We start from the raw sequence: 19,348 nt of genomic DNA, 5'->3' as shown, positions 1-19,348 counted from the left end.
ATTGTCAATTTTAATTCTGTATTTTTTGTTATTTTCTTTTCACCCTACTTCACAGGTACCTTTTTATAAAGGAGAGCATATAACTTTTGATGTCATTCCAACATCCATGAATTTTTCTGTGAAACATGACAGTCTTAAACTCAAGGTAGGTTATTCAACTTATAGAAAAAAATAACTTTGAAACAAAGACTTAGACGGTGTTGGAAACAGCTAAACTCAAGAAATGAAATTGGGCAGGGCACATCAGTAGAAGAACAGACAACTGATGGACTACAGCAATTACTGTATGGAGACCTATGGCGGACATCAGGAAGGCAATGCAAGAGATGGAGAGATGAAATAGGCCGATACTGGGGAACAGTCTAGTTGCTGAACAAGCTTTGACGAGTAACCAAGTAAATAGGTTCAACAAGGCCAGAGACAGAGCTACCTGGCGAATACATGATGAGGCTTTCGTCCAGCAGTAGACTGACAATGGTTGTTGTTGTTGTTGTTGTTGTTGTTGTTGTTGTTGTTGTTGTTGTTGTTGTTGTTGTTGTTGTTGTTGTTGTTGTTGTTGTTGTTGTTGTTGTTGATGAGCTGCCAACAGGGTGACGATTGTCTTGTGTACTCTGGGTGATGAATGCCCGCAACAGGCGTAACATGGAAGCGAAGCGAACTCCCTTGGGATTAGTTGTATACAAGGTCATGCGTTTGCGATGTATTTTGAAATGTGATCGCGGTCAGACCACTTTCACCTGTTGGTAGTTGCATTCATTCAAATGATATTTTGACTATAGAATTTTGTGACTACAATTTTTGGCATGATTGTATGTTTTAATGTCAAAAAATTAGTGCTGCATTTTTCTGGATAGCATCTTTAATGCTAGGTTAAACCCAGGTGATAACTCTTATGCAGCATATTTTAAGAAGTTCTTAAAACATCCTGTGGGCATGGTCCATAATCAACAGGGTGGACACTGCTTAATATGGACAACGCATCAGCTCAGGTTTATTCCAACTGAATGAGCACTGTCTGGTCTCTTGAGGCTCTTGGACATTTCTGCACTGATGATGTGTCAAATTCAACAGATTTAAAATGAGGAACGATTCTATATAGCCCTGGGTTAAGCTTTTGATTTGCTGAATTGGACTAGGGATCAAAATTAAAGCTTAATTGTGCATCTTATTTATTCATTATTCACAGAAACTGTTTACTCATTTTTATGATAATTATTCCATTTGAAATCCATACACCCCCTAAGTGTGAACTTCAAATGGGGTTACCTGAATGGTGAATGAGCGATTCCATTTGGGGGTATATGTATTTCATCTGGAATAGCCATTATTCTGGTGAGTTTCAGGTCTTGATAGTGTAGTTACTGCACTGAGCAAGTAAAAAAATTGACTGGAGACAGTGGCCATTGAGGGTGCTATAACCTGAATTTGTCGTTAGATTTAGACTTCTAGCACAACCAAGGTACTTCTTCTTTTTTTTTTTTTTTTTGGAGGGGGTTAGGTGTTTTTAAAACCCTACTGAAGATTATACTTTCAATTTTGTCCCATATGAGTTTGTTTTCTGGTTTTTGTTCTATAAGATTAAGAATTGTTTTCTGAATTGCCATTTGCAGGGTATGTAAGTACTCAAATATGCTCACTTCAAAATGCTCAGATTTGAACTTGAATGTTACAGAACATGTCGAGTGGATATCTGGGTACTGCATAGTTTGCTACAAGTTGGGTTAGCCCAACAACATGTTAGCCTTCATATGAAGTGCAATTCCAGCACACCCATACATGCCCTAATTTACCTTATATTATACATTAGTTGTTTACAAATATACGCAGCTTGTTTTCACTGGCATCGTCTTGTTTTCACTTCCTTGTAATGCAGTACCGCCCTCGCCCCATTATGTATGGTAAATCGCTGAATACAAGTCATAGTTGTGTATCACTTGTGTGCGTCCCAAGATTAAATTGATTGTAAACCACATGGGTACTATCTATCGATGTGTCAACCTCTAAGAACTATTTGAACTATTTTGATTTCTTAAAAGAGAGTTATAATCATCTCCCTCATCTGTTGAGCCAATCAGAGATAGTAACAATGTGTAGTTGGACTGAAGGGGATTAAGGTTAAAATTGTAAAAGTTCTATCCATTTTGATTGGTTACTCAGATGAGTATATCATGAAATTTACAAATTAGGGACACTGTAAAAAGGCTGTAGTGCCCATGAGGTTAAAGGACTTTTCAAAGGTCAGAAGTTTGTTATTCTTAAAAGTCAGCAAAACAGATTCTTCTTTACACAGTGCTGCAAATAAATAATACATCATTTCTGATACAGTACTGGGTTATTTACAAGAAACTAAAAATAGACAGTTGTTCACTATTATAAGTCAATTTGAGATACTACTGACCAAGCTTCTTCATTTCCTTTCTGTTGATATAACCTGAAAGTTTCGCTTGTATTATATTTCTTTCATTGGCTCTATATGGGTGGAATTGATTAAATGTTATAGAGATAGATTTTTTTCCTGTGAGGCAATTTAATGTCCTGGATATTGTATTCACTGGGGAAATGGTGAAAGAATATAGAAGACGCAAAAGGTTAGAATACTCTATATCATTTCATTTATTGTCAATGAATTTTGATATGAAAGCGAAGTACATTGGGCTGTTCCAGTTGAAATTCATACACCCCCTATGGAAGACAAAATGAATGGGTGACACTCCCTGTGTGGGAGATTAAGGTCATGTCTTCCATAGTAATAGATCTATTCATTGGAAACATTAAACTAATAATTATGTGCATATTAATTCTATATTTTTCATTGTAGATGGCCTTCAGAGTGGAGGGTTTTTCTGTGACAGGAAAAGTGGTTTTATCATCTGGGGTAAGTGCAATATGTATGAAATCAAGATGAGAATTGAGTAATGGATAGTTTTTAGAGGGGATTGGACAAAAGACAATTGAGATAATGAGGCTTAATCGGAAACTTGATGTTTTTTCATAGTATCTTATTGCCAGACAGAAGTGACAAAAAGGAGCCTAATTGTCATCATCTGCAACCAATTGCCTGTAATGTCGACACAACTTGTTTTGTGATATGGTTCATTAAACTTCTCAAAAAACTATAGAAAACAATTTCTCAACCCTTTTACTGATCTTTTACTACTTTGCAAACAAGCAACAGAGACGTGTAATATATCATTGTAAAGCTAATTGTTAGGAGAATTTGCCTATTCAATATCTCAAAATGTGAACTCGCTGACATTACAGCTCATTTGTGGTGAACGGTCACAATCACGTTCTGCATAATGATACTTCATTTGTGTCAAGAGCTCCAATGTTAACCAAGATCAGAACTGGAAATATATCAAAATTTTCAGGGATTCTTCCTGGGATTAGCGGAATTCTTCCTTTTTGAGTTTTTCTTCTTTGTACAAAAGTATAGGAGATTAATTAATTTTTCCCCTTTTTCGTGCTTTTCCTCTTTTTTGTTTGAACCTCTGTCTCATGCCTGAATTTTTAAGGACCCTCATCAGCTTTCATCGGCTCAAATTTCAATTTATTTTTTCCATGAGCTTGAAGATTTAATGTTAAAATGGTCCACATTTTGTGACACTTTTTTAAGAGTTGCAAATTAATGTTCAACAGGTAGGTCCTAGTGGGGAAGCACTGAAAGATTGGTTCTTAGGTCGGCATTGATCTGTCTTGCTAACTTCAGTAACAAAATTTCATTTGGCCCTGCAAGCCCGCATGATGGCGTATCAGCAGGCCCACAGTGATTGTCACAGGATTTAGTCCAGGGGCCCACCTTATACCGGTATCCAACTGATCAACATTACCCTTTGAATGAGAACAATAACATCCTTGGGCAGGAAAAAAAGGCCTATGTGTCATTGGCCCCTGAACATGTTTAAAGCAAAACATCCTATGTAACCTCTTGGCTGTTTTGTTTTAATCATTTTCAAGGGCCACAGTACATAGGTGTTTCCTGGTCAACGACGATAAGGAAGAGTGCTTTGTCAATCATATCCAGAATGTTGTTATGCAGCAGAGCACTATAATAGCTAGCTTTAACTTCTTGATGGTAAAGTTACTGTGTGTATTACTTGAATGAATGAAAACAAACAATTCAATATTATGTTGTGAATACTCTCAATCATCTGGGAATCGTAAACGAACATCACAACCCAGCTGAAGGTCAGTGGTTCTGGCCGCAATGTTGGTTGCTCCAAGGTATGTTTATCTGGTTAACTAGATTTAATCTTGTCTCTCGTAATTCAATATTATGTTTTCATACAAATCCTCTTCCTTAAACAGGGTCAAGGTGTTGCTGGTGCAAAGGTCATAGTTCAGGGTAAAAAGGAGGTCACCACCAAAGCTGATGGGTCGTTTCAACTGGAGAAAATCAAATCTGATAAATATGTGATCACAGTGCAAAAGGAGCATGTGTTCTTTGAGCCAACAACAATGAAAATCAACCCAAATACTCCAAGATTGCCTGATATAGTTGCATCAAGGTAAGAATGATCTGTGTGGATATGGATGTGTACATGTTTGTAAATACAGAAAAACAACGATACACACACCCATGAAATCTCTGTGTAACTCTGAACACACATGGTAAGGCAAAACAAATATAAATGTGTTTGTCCGCAGTTGAATAGGAACGACTCAATAGGGCGAGTCAATATCCTCAGTTTCACATGTTTACAGGTACTTGGGGGTATATGGGGTTTGTGTTAGCAATGTGCAGGTGTCAGAAAATAATTTATCAACCTAAGCATCCTAATGCTGCTATTATTCTCCAAAGGCAGCCCAGCCTGTGGGAATGACTAAGGTGTTTATTGTGAGTGTCTTTCTACCTACGTACCAACCAGCGTTCAGGATAAGCCCTATCGCGGTGCATTTTTCACCCAAAATGTGCCTGTTGCAATACAACTATAAAAGTGTAGTGCAATACCGTAAAATTCCGTCTACAAGCATATATATGCCTCTAAACGAGGTTTTTTTGACACAAGAGACAAGAGGCAGACACTCTCAACAAAAACGTTATTTGGAGTTTGAACAACTATATTACTGATAAAGGCGGCTGTACAAACATGTATATTTGTAAGACCAATCTATTGCAATGTTTTTGAGAAGGGTATTGGCCTTTCATATCTTTCGTTAAAAAACCTCGTTTAGAGGCATATATGCTTCTAGACTGAATTCTACGGTATTGCAATACCGCATTGTTCTGACTTTATGTATTGATTGTCTGAGACTGCACTTCAAGTTGCTCTGCATCAGATGAAATTGCATCACAACTTTCAAAAGCGCACCCCAACCTTGGTAAAAAAATTATTCCGAAGACTGGTACCAACCTACCTACCTACCTAGCAGACAGCATTATGCATTTGTACACTTGGTGCCTGATGTGGGAGAAACTTCCATGCAGCCCAATCCGTGGTAGCAACTTCAGCTGTCGCCACAGACCACCTGGTGCCAAGCCTATCCAAATCCCTTTGAATGACGTCCTCCTAGGTTGTCCTAGGGCATCCAGGTTTCTTTGGATACGGCTGTCAACCATTCTCAACAGATGGGCCACAGTACTGCAGTCTTTGTAGATTTCAATGACAAAAACTGTTGTGAGCATGTGCCATCCTTTTAACATACTGTGGCTTTTCACTTACTTCATCGACTATATCATCTCGGTCAAATGTGTTAATTTATGTACTCTTTATGTAAATAAAGTACTTTGACAGTTGTACTTGACAAGATATTAGCAACATTGGAATATTTGAGTCAACTTACTTTTATTTCCTTTGTACATCTAAGTACTTTGTTAGCCATATTTGGTTTAATTAATTCAAAGTGTAACATCAGTGCTATCAAATGAAAGTACCGTATTCATTCCAATAAGCGGCCATGCCCCAATAAGCGCCCACCAAGGGTATTTTCAATTTGCTAACCATTAATGTTATGACAAATAGACATTGATACAGTGAAATAGCTGGAAGACTACAAGTCCTGTGTAAACTTGCAATACATTTTCTGCATCAGAAAAGCTACTAGAATGTCTCAGGACCCTTTTATAACATACATAAATTTGTCTCTAATCAATGCCCCTTACGAAAAAATTAGCTAAACCAGGTAAAAAATAACCGCCCACCCAAAATGACTTTGTTAAGCGCCTAGGGTGGGCGCTTATTGGGGCATGGGCGCTTATTGGAATGAATACGGTTGATGTAAAGAAAGAATACCCTAGTAAAACATTTTTAGTGCAGGCGCTTACATGGACCTTATTTATACAAACAGTTACATTGAGAAACCAGTTGATTTATAGACCAATTTTGAGAATATATGAAAGGAAAATTGTTTTTACTATCTACTATTGTGCTCTAGAGTGACAGGTAGGGGAGATTGGGGTTAGTTGAAACATTTTTCACAAAATCGTCTTTTTAACGCAAAGCGGTTACTTTCAAGAAACACTAACCATATCAGTATAAACATATACATACATGCTACAAATACAGCCTTAAACTTTATTGGATCTGCTTATGATTATTCATATAATCCAATTTGAAAATTTGAAAAAAAGTGTTTCAACTAACCCCACACCTGGGGTAAGTTGAAACATAGGGTGGGGTTAGTTGAAACACGGCTTGTAAAAATTTCAAAATAATTATTATTGTGTTGTTAGGGTTATACTTCCCTTGAAGGCACCCTTTAACATACAATCAGTGTGAAAAAATTAATAAATAAATGTGTGGGTCAATACTTTGGACACAAGGTGACGAATGTCACCATGGACCAAAATATGAGAAGCCTAAAATATTATAAAATGTACTTTCTGTGTGCACTTTTTGCTTGTATTATTGCTTTTTAACCGTATTAAAGCAATATTGAAGAAATGGTAAACATGTTACAAATTTTGAAAAAGTCAAATTTCTAACCATATTTTTCTATGCGATTTTCACGTGTCAACTAACCCCACCTCAAAAGTTTCAACTAACCCCGATGCCTATTTTTACATTTCAAAGTTCATTACACAAAATAAGAAATACAATAAAACTTTTATTTAACATTATTCTGGGACTTACTACTAGTGCTTATGATACTCAAAAATAATCCCTGAATCTTCAAACAACATGGAGATACCGCATCTTTTCTGAGGGGTATAAAAATTAGTCAGTAAGTCAAAAACAGATATTCCTTTCCCAAGCCAACACTGGTGGGGCATCAGTGCTGTTGCTAATTTGGTGGATGACCCTTACTAATACCTATTACTAGGTGCCAGTATTTTACCAAATTAATTTTTTGTGACAGAAAAAAATACAATGTTTCAACTTACCCCGCGTTCCAACTAACCCCAATCTCCCCTACAGTATTGCAGTGATTACCAGTGAGGCAGGCACATCCTGCACTCAAAATATTGGACATGCCAATCTTCTATAAAAATAGCAATTCCTATTTTTTATTCTCTAATGAAGAAAACTGGATATGGTTGAAATACTTTTTTTAATTTGAGTAATTATTTTACTCATATTTGCATATAGAGTGCAAAGATCTCAAGGGTAGTATAAGTAATAAAAATTTGTATCTCTTCACAATGGATTGCAGTCACTTGAGAATACTGATTGGTCATTTCTGTAAAGATGATCTTGGGATAATTAAATCATATTTGCACAAATTGATCAACTGTTGCATTCAAGAGTGCAATCACCTCAAGGGTTGCATAAGTGATAAAAACAATGAAGGATTTGTCCCTTGGCACAAGGTTTGCAGTCACTTGAGAATACTGATTAGTCATTTCTGTAAAGATGATCTTGGGATAATTAAATCATATTTGCACAAATTGATCAACTGCTGCATTTGAGAGTGCAATCACCTCAAGGGTTGCATAAGTGATAAAAACAATGAAGGATTTGTCCCTTGGCACAAGGTTTGCAGTCACTTGAGAATACTGATTGGTCATTTCTGATGCAAGATATATGATCTCAGTATAAATAAAACGTAATTGCATAGAGCGGTCACCTGTTGCATTTGATAGTGCAAACATGTTGATGCCAGGGTAGCATAAATAAATGAGAAAAAAAGAGAAAACAGTAAAGAACTTGACACAAGTCACTTAGGCCCGGTGCTCAATCTCGCCGATTAACTCTGGCGTCTCGGAGCATTTCAATGGCTCTCCTGCGACTTGCAGTTTCAACCCGCAGTACGCCGATGAATTAATATAGTGTAGCCACATGCCTGGTTGCGAAATCGCGAGCAGTTATGGGCATCGAGTTCGCAACATCTTGCCATCTTCTTGTTCTGCGGTTTGTCATTCATTACTCGAAACCTTTATATTAATGTTTATTGTAGTACCTGCTTGAGTTTACTCACCGTGAGCAATTTGCGGATCAGTCGATATAATCCGGCAATGTAAGGCTATTGTTGTCAAGTGTTAAAAGCCGGTTGCGAGAAATGCAGGAGTTGGGCCGATCAAGCCGATGAACGGGTGACTGAACATGGCTTTTCATCGAGCAGACACACATTTTGTTAGTGCATATTGCGACAGTATTTTATTTCTCAGCATATGTGCATCGGCGTGGGTCTGCGGCTTAGGTTCCGAACACGCAGAAGAGTTAATCGGCGAGATTGAGCACCCATGCCTTAAGAAAGTATTTTACATTAAGCTGTCATGTGGTGATGTAGAGTGCAAACACCTCAATGAAAAATGCGGGGGAAAAAGAAACTAAGGACTTGTGTTTTGACACATTGAATTACAGTCACTTGAGTATATACTAATTGGTTATTTCTGTAAATATGTCAGTATAAAGACATCATTTAAACAAAGCATCATCATCTGTTGCATTAGGTAGTGTAAACACTTCGATTGCAGGGTAGCATAAATAAATGGAAAAAAAAACCACAAAATAACAGTGAAGGCCTTACTGCTTGACACGTGGGATTGCAGTCACTTTTAAGAAAGTGATGGCTTGTTTTTGACCCCCTATAAAATGAGGTCTGATGTATGTGTGTCCAAAAATGTTAATCCTTGGCTGCTTTTTTTGTTTCCTTTTTTTTTCCTTTTTTTTTTTATGAATCACAAAAGCCTCTTATATGGGTCTATGGGGTTTTGTGTTTATTTGTTTATTTTTTCCTGCTGTTTTTTAAGCTGTGAAAGTTTGTTCACACAGTGATTTACTTATCTACTTATTATTATAATTATTTTACTCATATTTGCATCAAACAGTCATATTGTAGCATTCGAGAGTGCAAACACCTCAAGGCTAGAGCATAAAGTAAAAAAAAATAATGAAGGGCTTTTCTCTTGAGACAAAGGATTGAGTAACTTGAGAATACTAATTGGTCATTTCTGTAAAAATTAATAAATCATATTTGCACAAAGTGATAATCTGTTGCATCAAAGAGAGCAAACATGTCAAGGCTAGGATAGCGAAAATGACAAACAGTGAAGGACTGAGACAAGGGATTGAATTCACTGGAGAAAAGTGAGCGGTCATCTTTGTAAAGATGATATCCGCACAAATTAAGCTTCAGTGTTTCAGATTACAAGTATATGCTCCATTTTCTGCCTTGCTCATATTACATCAAGTTATAAAGTGTGTGCTGTTGTGCAAGTGTAAGCTAACTTAAAGGAGATGGCTTGTTGTCCACATTGATTAAATGCTTTATTCATGCCTCTTAAACCCATAATATACAATCTTATAATCTAAAATTGGGTTAATTTTTTTCCAACCTGAATTTTTGCATATTTGTAATGTTTACAACATGTCCCAACTTACACTAAATGGAATCAGCCAATTTCTTTGTGTTTGTCAGGTAAACAGAGCAATTTTGACATAATGTCATAATTCACACATTAAATCCCCCATAGAACCCCACGTTAATACACGACCAAAGTAGCCAGTGGGGTTTCTTTCACTTGATCTTGTTATTGCGGCATAAAATGGATAGAAACCTGGCCGATACTAGTACTATTACAGCAGAATTCAAATTTGATAGAAATCATTATGGCTTTAATTTTATGGGATCATGATGGGTGTTAATGTTCTCAGACACTGGGCTATTCCAGTTGAAATCCATACATCTCCTATGGAAGATATGTCCTTAATCATTGGTAATCTCCCACACAGGGAGTGTAGATTTCAAATAGAGTCACCTATTCAGGCAACTCCATTTGAAATTCACACTACCTGTGTGGGAGATTAAGTCACATCTTCCATCAGGGTGTATGGATTTCAGATTTCAACAGCAATAGCCCATTTGAGCATAGGAAGATGTTTTGAACATGTGGAGACAACAAAACAAGATATACCACACATTTTTAGCTAATTTTGCAATGTTGCACAAATTGAAAAAAAAAAATTAAACCCAACCAAATTAATTCAGGAATTAACTAACTTTAGAGGGCATTTTGAGTCACTTTTTTCTAACATTGTACGATTCCTGTGAATCTTGATTTAAAAATAACTTTCAACAACTCCATAATTAATACACAAAAACACATTTAAAAAAGTCTCCTCAAGGTGTGAAGTCTATATCTTTCAAAGTTTTAATTTGAATAAGAGTCAGGGTGAAATGAAACAGTACCACAACTAAATCATTAATATTTTCAAGTGTCCAAAATTCAAAATTGCCCCTAGAACATGTTTTATGCATCTCCATCTAAAGTGTCAGTGTCTACGGTAGATAAACAAGCCACCCATGACAAAATAAAGCAACAAATTATCCAAATTTACATTCACATGTTTTAAAATTTCAACCATGCACTTAACCCAGTTATTTCAATGTTTTTTTTGCTGAAATCTCAGCATCTACTGGCAAGTGAATATGAAAAAAAAGTGATGAAGAGTGGCAAAACATTATTCATATAACTATTTTCAAGTGTTTAAATTCAAACTACTTGACCGTGTTCCATGTAAGTTTCATACCAAAGTTTTGTAGTAATGTAGGACAGATAATGGCAACAATGAGGTAAAGTTGTGTACTTTGGCAGCGTGTGGTATAGTCAACTAGTTTTCAATATAAGCAGGGGCGTAGTCACGTTGCCAACCTCATTGATCCGGGTGGGTGAGATCTTGTGAATTTTCACAAAGTAATGTTTTTCTCCATCCTCTTTTTCCCCCATTGCATCTTCCTCTTCACTCATACATATATTTTCACTTCTCTTTTCATTTTTCTCTTTTATCCCTCTGGCTTTGCAAAAGCAAAGCCCTGGGGTCCATTTCACTAACCTTTACGAAGCTTCGTAAGTCTCGAAATCGTTCGTAACTTACGACAAGTCGTAAGTTCCATTTCACTAAACTTACTTACAAATGGTACCCTTCGTAAATAGGGTTTTCCTACAGGGACCCCTCTTAAAGTTACGTCTAGTATTGGGCGTTCGTAACTTTACGAATAGTTATTTGAGTTACAAAGGGCTAAATGTTTAGTGAAATGGACACGTGGTTACACCACAAAACTTCAGCAGTTTCATCTCATTAAGGTGTTTTCAGGACATCAGATAGATTTCAATGAATTATAAATGCTCTTTTTGCAATTTCACTTTGTCACATACTGTCATATTGTCACATATTTGGCAACACATGATTGTATTTACCTATTCCCTGTTTTACATACTGTCATACATTCCAAACACATCACCCTCTACATCCAATAGATTTCAATGAATTAATTATTATAAATGCTCTTTTTGTAATTCCATTTTGTCACATACTGTCATATATTTGACAACACGTGATTGTATTTACCTATTCCATGTATTACATGCTGTCATACATTCCAAACACTTGTAGGTTAATTAAAGCGTATTATTGCTCAAGAAATTATACAAAATAATGCATGTGCACTGATGTTAATGTGTCTAATGCAAGAGCTCCGAAAATGCATCAAAATCAGCGCAAGTGCATTATTTTGTCTAATTTCTCGAACAACAAGTCATATGCGTTTATTAAGCTATTTCATACATGAGAAGAAAAAAATGTGATTTTTCCTGTTTTTATAACAAAATTATCACTAAAAATGTTGGAAAATAGAACCAAATATAAATGCATCAACCCACAAGAAAAATGAATCAATCCTATGTGATACGAACGCGTGCGAAAGCACTGTACTGTGCATAGTACACGGAGTGCACATTTTACACAATCAATGCACTCCACATACTTTTCTAACCGCATTTCTGATTGGCTGCTTTGATATTGGGTGCGTATTAAATCACATATATTGGGCTATTCCATTGAAAATCCACAATCCAGCTGGAAATGTTTGCCAGGTGAATGTTTAATTCTAGTCTGCAATTGTTGAAATTTATAAATATTGAATGGTTGGATCTGATGAATTTGGTTGGATTTAAAGTCTTCATTGGGCGGGGGTATATTGGGGGGGGTAATTTGATATTGATTATACCATTTTTGTGATCACATGGTGCCCTAATTCTGTATGTTGCATTCTCATTGGTGAAACAGTAATTACTTTAAAGCATTTCATGTAGAGACTTCCAACTTTAACATGTGATTTTAAGGCATGTGTGATGTTCAAATAAGAAATTTAAAACACATTTCTGTGCAATTAAATACGACATGATTGTGCTCTTAATGAGGTCATTTCTGTGCAATAAGATCTTGTGTGTAATTGGGTTATATTCCAGTTGAAATCCATACACTATGGAGGACATGACCTTAATCTCTCACACACACAGAGTTTAGATTTCAAATGGAGTCACCCATTCAGGTAACCCCATTTGAATTTCACACTCCTTGTGTGGGTTATATCTTTCATAGGTAGTGTATGGATTTCAACTGAAGTAGCCCATTCTGACAAAAAGTATTTGAATTACTATTACAAGAGGAATGAATTTGGAAAAACTTCCATCTTGATTTTCATGGTTTAGGTAACTAAGTACTTGGTTTGGTATAACAGATTTCTAAAGTATCATCATTCACCGTTATCGTGATTATTGCTAAACAAGCCAATTTGATCAAGTGACTTGCTCTCACAAATCCTAACCATAATTACTGACATCCACCTCGTATACTAAAGTTAAGACACAAATTTTGTATTTTTCTTTTTTACAGTTTCAGCGTTTGTGGTCGTGTGAACATCGACAAACCACCTGTTAAAGGATCTGGCAGCAGACAAATCACTCTGACACCAGAGGGCGGTAAACCTAAAGATTCCGTTACCAAGGCAACTCAGAATGATGGCAGCTATTGTTTTGAAGTGAAACCTGGTGTATACGAGATTCAGGTATGACAAATCCATACATCCCCTATGGAAAACATGACCTTAATCTCCCACACAGGAAGTCTGAATTTTGAATTGGTGTTACTTAAATGGGTGACTCCATTTAAAATTCACATACCCTGTGTGGGAGATAAAGTAATGTCTTCCATAGGGGGTATGGTTTCAAGTAGAATAGCCAATGCTATTAATGGCTTCTTTATGTTTCATTTCATGATGCTTGAATCTCAGTTTACACTCGATTGCTTGCTATAATGCATCGCTTCAGAAAAGCGATGGGTAATTGCTGGTGATAAGTGATACATTGCTTGTCACTTTGCATTTACACTAATCATGGCTATCAAAGTTGAGGTGATTGTACTGGCAAACAACAGGTTTTTTGACAATTTTTATTGAAATATTTGAAATAATGCATTTTTGGGAATCTGAATTTTTCTGTTCATGAGTAAGACATTGCTTTTATTGCTTGGTTATTGATTGATGTGGGTTTTTACAGTTTAAAAGCAAACTCACAGGCCAATTAATAATTATATTTAATTCACCAAAGAATAGAATTCTAAATTAAAGTATATTAAAAAATAAAATATAATTCTTATTCAATGGGTGCGTCTTGTAAAGAATTCACATAATTTGATTGGTTTTCGGGTGTATAATATCTCACAATAGTTGTTAGTGATATTAGTCAGGGCGCTGCTGCCACGCATAACGCAATGCACGCTTGTTGCTCCTCAATGATCGTAGCGATAACGCGTTCAAGTAATACACATGCGAGAACTAAGAACGCGATTCGGCGCCTTAGATGTTCGTGATGGTTTCGTTCATTTAAAACAACGGGGATGTCCTCACAAAAGTAACTTTATTTTTTTCTAAAAAGACAGTTTTTCTCTCAAAAATTACATTAAAACTGAATGAGAATAAAAGATAGGATTTTGTCTTTTGCCTATCCAATATCGTGTCATAATGGATAGGCTGGCCAATATTTTTATCGTAGTGGATACCGGCTGCGCAAAAATCCTATCTTTTATTCTCTAAATGTTTGTTGACTTTGGGCGATGGTTTTACTATTTCCCAAGTGAAAGTGTGGTCAATAATTGTATGTTAATTTATATTTCAGCCTGCAGTGAGTGATGAAGAAACCAAGGCTGGTTTGAAACTTGTCCCTGCCAAACTGAAGGTGACAGTGAGAACCATCCCAGAATTTGATGTGAATTTCTCTCAATTCAAGGCAACTCTCAGAGGAGCTATTAAATGTTTAGGTAGGTAATAGAAAATTTCACATGTCAATATATTTGTTAAGGGCTGGGGTATGAGCGTTTGGACAGTATTTATTTTGGGACATTAGAGCACATCAGACATATCGAATTGCATTCTGAATACTGAAAAATGTCATTCTGATATCAAATAATTTTGATTTTTTGAAATTAGCAATTTAATACACATTTTATGGCAAATCATTAAAAATTGATATTTTTGATTTTTAACAGTACTTGAAGTAAATTTTATAAATCTGATGATTTATACTTAAAGTGTATGTAGGTGGGATTAAAAAGCCGACGATCAATTGAAAATTTTGACCTTTTCAGTATTGAAGATATGGATTTTTTTCCCAAAACACCAATCAAAAATAAGGTCTTTTTGGGAAAAAATCCATATCTTCAATATGAAAGGTCAAAATTTTCAATTGACCGTCGGCTTTTCCTCCTGCTACATGCACTTTAAGAATATATCATTAGATTTATATAATTTACTTCGAGGACTGTTATATATCAAAATTTGAAAAATATCAAATTTTTATAATTTGTCATAAAATTTGTATTATATTGTGATTTTCAAAAATGAAAATTATTTGAGATCAGAAAGACATGCTTCGTATTCAGAATGCAATTCGATAGGTCTGAGGTGCTCTCATGTCCCACAGAAAATACTGTCGAAACGCAATAAACGCTCATTTTAGATCCCTTAAGTTGAACATAAATTTAATGCTTAACTTTAAATTAACACTCTACGTTAAAAATTCCAAAGTACAATTTGGCAACAATAATCAAAAGTGGCACATTTTCTTTATATTTGACCAGTTATATTTTGCCTAAGTCTCAAATTGAGAAAAATGGATTATGTGAATACCTGAATGCAAAACCCACCCAAGCCCATCGTATGTATAAAGAACAACACAGATTAACCCTCTCGTGCATCTATTGAGCATGTGGAATCCAAAAACCACCAAGTTCAGGACTTGGGTGGTTTTTGCACACATATTATAGTGCCCTCGCAAACAGGGCAAGCTGGCTGACATGCTAAATTGAGGTGATAGCAACAGTGATGATGAAATAAGTGGTAGAAAGTGCAGAAATGAAGCTGAATGGGCACAGAAAAAGAAAAAAAGACTGAGAGCAAAGGGTAAATACACTAACTATGTGATTAAAAAAACAACCCAATACATAATGACCCCTCACGAAGTCTCCGAAATGCTAATCGTCATACCTAATACAGTTTAACCCACTTATTTGAATGTAATACTTCCCCAATTTACCAGGTAAATCTAATTGAAGGAATTAAAATGATACACAGTTTTGGTTTTTTTGATTTCTCAAAATCACTTTCCATGGACTTGGGTGGGTTTTGTATTCATACATAATTTATTTCTGCATCTGAGCTTTACAAGCGCTGATGAGTAATCATTAAAGTGCATGAAAACTTGTTTTTGTAGATGTTTGTGGTAATCTACAGATGAAGATCACTACAGAGGATGGGCGAGATGAGAGGCCCCTGGTGCAAATCTCCCAGCAGACCAAAACTGCACCATTCCAGCTCAGAGATGTACTGCCTGGCAAATATAAAGGTAGGTTGGAAAGGTCAAATCTTGGGAGTGTTCATTCCGCATCTTGAAAAAAAGTGATGAAAATTTGCTCTGGTTGGTTACTTTTTATGTTGAGATAAAGGTATTTTATCAAAGTAGTATAAATAGGGCATTGTAAGCTTTACAGTGAATAAGTTTACTTTTGATATATGCTTTGTAAAATAATGGGAATATTATACTAAAGTTTGTTTGGCCTCTATAAAGCGGAAAGAGTAAGACTCCTAACACTGTGTATTGATATAGAATGGCGTGCACACTGTTGGTCGCAGTGCCATCGCTAGTTGTGCGCTGCGTAATGCGTGACTAGCACATGCTATGTGAATTTATGTGAGTGTGATTTGGGACTTCATTGACGTGCCAGTAACAAGAGACGAATAATTTCTGCCTTATATAAGCCGAACAAACTTTATAGAGCAGGGAAAGACAACCTTTTTAATTTGGCAGGCCAGAAATAACCAATGTAAAAATATGTGCAGGTCATGGATTTAGATTTTGTCAGAGAAGAGCCATTTGATGCAAGTAGCCTACAAGAAACGAACACAATATACCAATAAAATAATTTATCTTTTATCATTCATATTTAAAACCAATTTCAGTCTTCATATAGATAATTTGTATACATACATACCAATCACAAGCTAAATTTTCATGATCTAAGATTCTTTGTAAGCATTCATTTTGTAAGAACCATCAATCCTATTCTATATTCATTTGTATTATTTTTCATCTGTTAACTGTGTGTTATAGTGACTGTGGTTCAGAGTAATTGGTGTTTGGAATCCCCAACCCTGGAAGTATCTGTGGGTGAAGATGATGTGGAGGGATTAGAATTCAAACAAAAAGGCTATCTGCTGCAATGTCATACATCACATCCAACAGCACTGGTAAGTGCATGCTAAATGGCAGTGAATTGATGCATTAACTTTCATTTTATTGTGAATACTCTGAATCATCTGGGAATCGTAAATGAGAGAATGAATGTCTAACAACCAGATTGTTCACATACCCTGGAGCAACCAACGTTGCGGTCAGTACCACTGACCTTCAGCTGGGGTGTGATATTTAACACCTTGATTCCGGGTAAGTTCTGGTTGGTGTACGATATCACCTTGTGACGTCATTTGGCGAGGTAAAGGTTGGTGAGGTAAAGTCCATCAGAAACAATTACTCAAATGCCTGGGACAGAACGAGCAGAACTTTACTTTGCCAAATGATGTCACAAGGTGATGTCGTATACCAGCTGGAAGTGTCCAGGGATCAAGGTGTATAACATTACAACTCAGCTGAAGGGTAGTGGTACTGTTGGTTGCTCCAAGGAATGTGAACAATGTAGTAGGCAAGATTGAATTCATTCCCTCAACTTTCATTGCAAGTAAAAAAGTGAATTATCTGCTGTTGTTGGATTTGCTTTTTGTCTCACCTGATCTATGTTGAGGAAAAGACCGAGTAGGAACTTTTCCATCTACACTTCCGTCAGACAAAATGCATTATAAAAATGAAAATAGTCTCCCTTTTTGATCCAAAGAGTAATGATTTTTGTAATGCAAGCCAGCAAAGGATTGTGACATATGTACAGCAAATAATAGGCCAAAGCTATTCAGACATTCCATATCAAAAAGTGTTCTATGAGTGGTATGCACATCAAAATATCTATGGAACCAAAAGCAATGATTTGATGTTGTTGATAGAGATAAGGAGCATATTTTGTTTACATTCCCATTTTAATATTGGAAAATAAATAGCAATGGAAAGTAAATAGTTTTTTCCTCTCAATATGTTTTCTGTGAAATGCACAAATCAGTGTTTAATAATTGAATCTCTTTATTTATCTAATATCAAAATAAAAAAGCTGCCTATAATCTAGTACAACTACAAGTGGCTGACATTTTTATATGTTGTACCAAGTATGTTGACGATTATATTTCTGGTTTATTTTTGCAGCATTATCACCATTCCAAGTCACCAAAGGACTCACACAAGTTTGACCTGTCAGCCGGTTTGAACCAGTACTGCCTGGATAAACCTGGCAAGTATCAGCTAGAGCCAAAGTCATGTCACCAGTTTGATCGTTCATCTTACAGCTTTGATACGTAAGTGCCCTATTCCAGTTGAAATCCGTACACCCCCTATGGAAGACCAGACCTTAATCTCCCACACAGGGGGTGTAGATTTCAAATGAAGTCACCCATTCAGGTAACCCCATTTGAAATTCACTCCCTCAGTCATCCATAGGGGGTGAATGGATTTCAATTAGAATAGCCCAATACGGGGCATAATTATGCAGCACAATTAAGTGCAATTCATTCGTATTTCGTGTGATCAGCAACAGTAATGTGAAAATTATCATACCTTGGGAACATTAATCCCAATTTGATGGAATTTATAATAGTCCTTTGATTCCTTTCGGTCCAGGTAAATGTTACGTGAGGAAACTGATTTTGTTGTAAAATCATACATCTCACATTGTAATAGATTGCCAAAGTTATCCGTCACTATGGATTTCACAACTTTTCATGAAATCTCAACATCCATCACTATGGATCTTACCGTATCATTCAGATCCATCAGTATGTAATACACCTGACAATTTCTGCATATACAACTATGGTTCACCACATTTTTGTTTCTTCACAGATCATCTCCTAATATGTTGACACTCACAGCCATCAAACATCTAGTGACTGGTGTAGTGAACACTAAGCAACAAGCCTCAGATGTTACAATAACAATCAAGTGAGTAATGTGTTATGTAGACATGTTGTGCTCAGTGTTATCAAAACCCCAATTTTCAGCCCAATTGGGCAATTTTGAAATGAATATGCCAATTTTGGGGTTACTTGTTTTCATACAATTTGCTATTGAACTATGCAACTTTTCAGTAACCTCTTGAATTTCTAAAATATGCTTACTGAGATGATTATTTTTGCAACCCTGGTTGCACTTGAAAAGGTATACATGTATCTTGCTTGAGTTTAGAATATAGCTCAGTCAACAGTACAGTAAAGCACTGAAAATTGCAGAGAGAGTCACAGAGTGACACTGAACTTCCATGGCAAAAATATGGGTCACTATTACCCATATTTTGACTTTCAGTGTGATAATTATTTGTCATTGCTTATCAAAGATGTTTAAGCTGATTTTTCAATGTGCTTCCACATAATTTATTTTCATGCATAAATGTGACCCGTTCTGACAAAATCAGGAACATGTCACATTTTTGACATTTCATGATTTGAATTAAAATGTACGCACAGGAAAATAAGCTTT

General features: G+C 36.0%; 1 protein-coding gene across 1 annotated transcript in view; it reads left to right on the top strand.

Moving 5' to 3' along the window:
* Positions 1-19,348, top strand: part of LOC140169405 (BOS complex subunit NOMO1-like) — a 124,803-nt gene that overhangs the window by 91,568 nt on the left and 13,887 nt on the right. The window contains 9 exon segments of the mRNA XM_072192664.1: positions 56-145; positions 2,819-2,875; positions 4,309-4,508; positions 13,059-13,230; positions 14,339-14,480; positions 15,932-16,063; positions 16,829-16,965; positions 18,023-18,171; positions 18,716-18,814. Coding sequence (XP_072048765.1) covers positions 56-145; positions 2,819-2,875; positions 4,309-4,508; positions 13,059-13,230; positions 14,339-14,480; positions 15,932-16,063; positions 16,829-16,965; positions 18,023-18,171; positions 18,716-18,814 — 1,178 coding nt within the window.

This window comes from Amphiura filiformis, chromosome 14, assembly GCF_039555335.1.
Source record: "Amphiura filiformis chromosome 14, Afil_fr2py, whole genome shotgun sequence".
Classification (NCBI taxonomy): Eukaryota; Metazoa; Echinodermata; class Ophiuroidea; order Amphilepidida; family Amphiuridae; genus Amphiura; species Amphiura filiformis.
The sequence above is the reverse complement of the archived record's forward strand: the minus strand, read 5'-3'. Positions and strand labels throughout refer to the sequence as shown.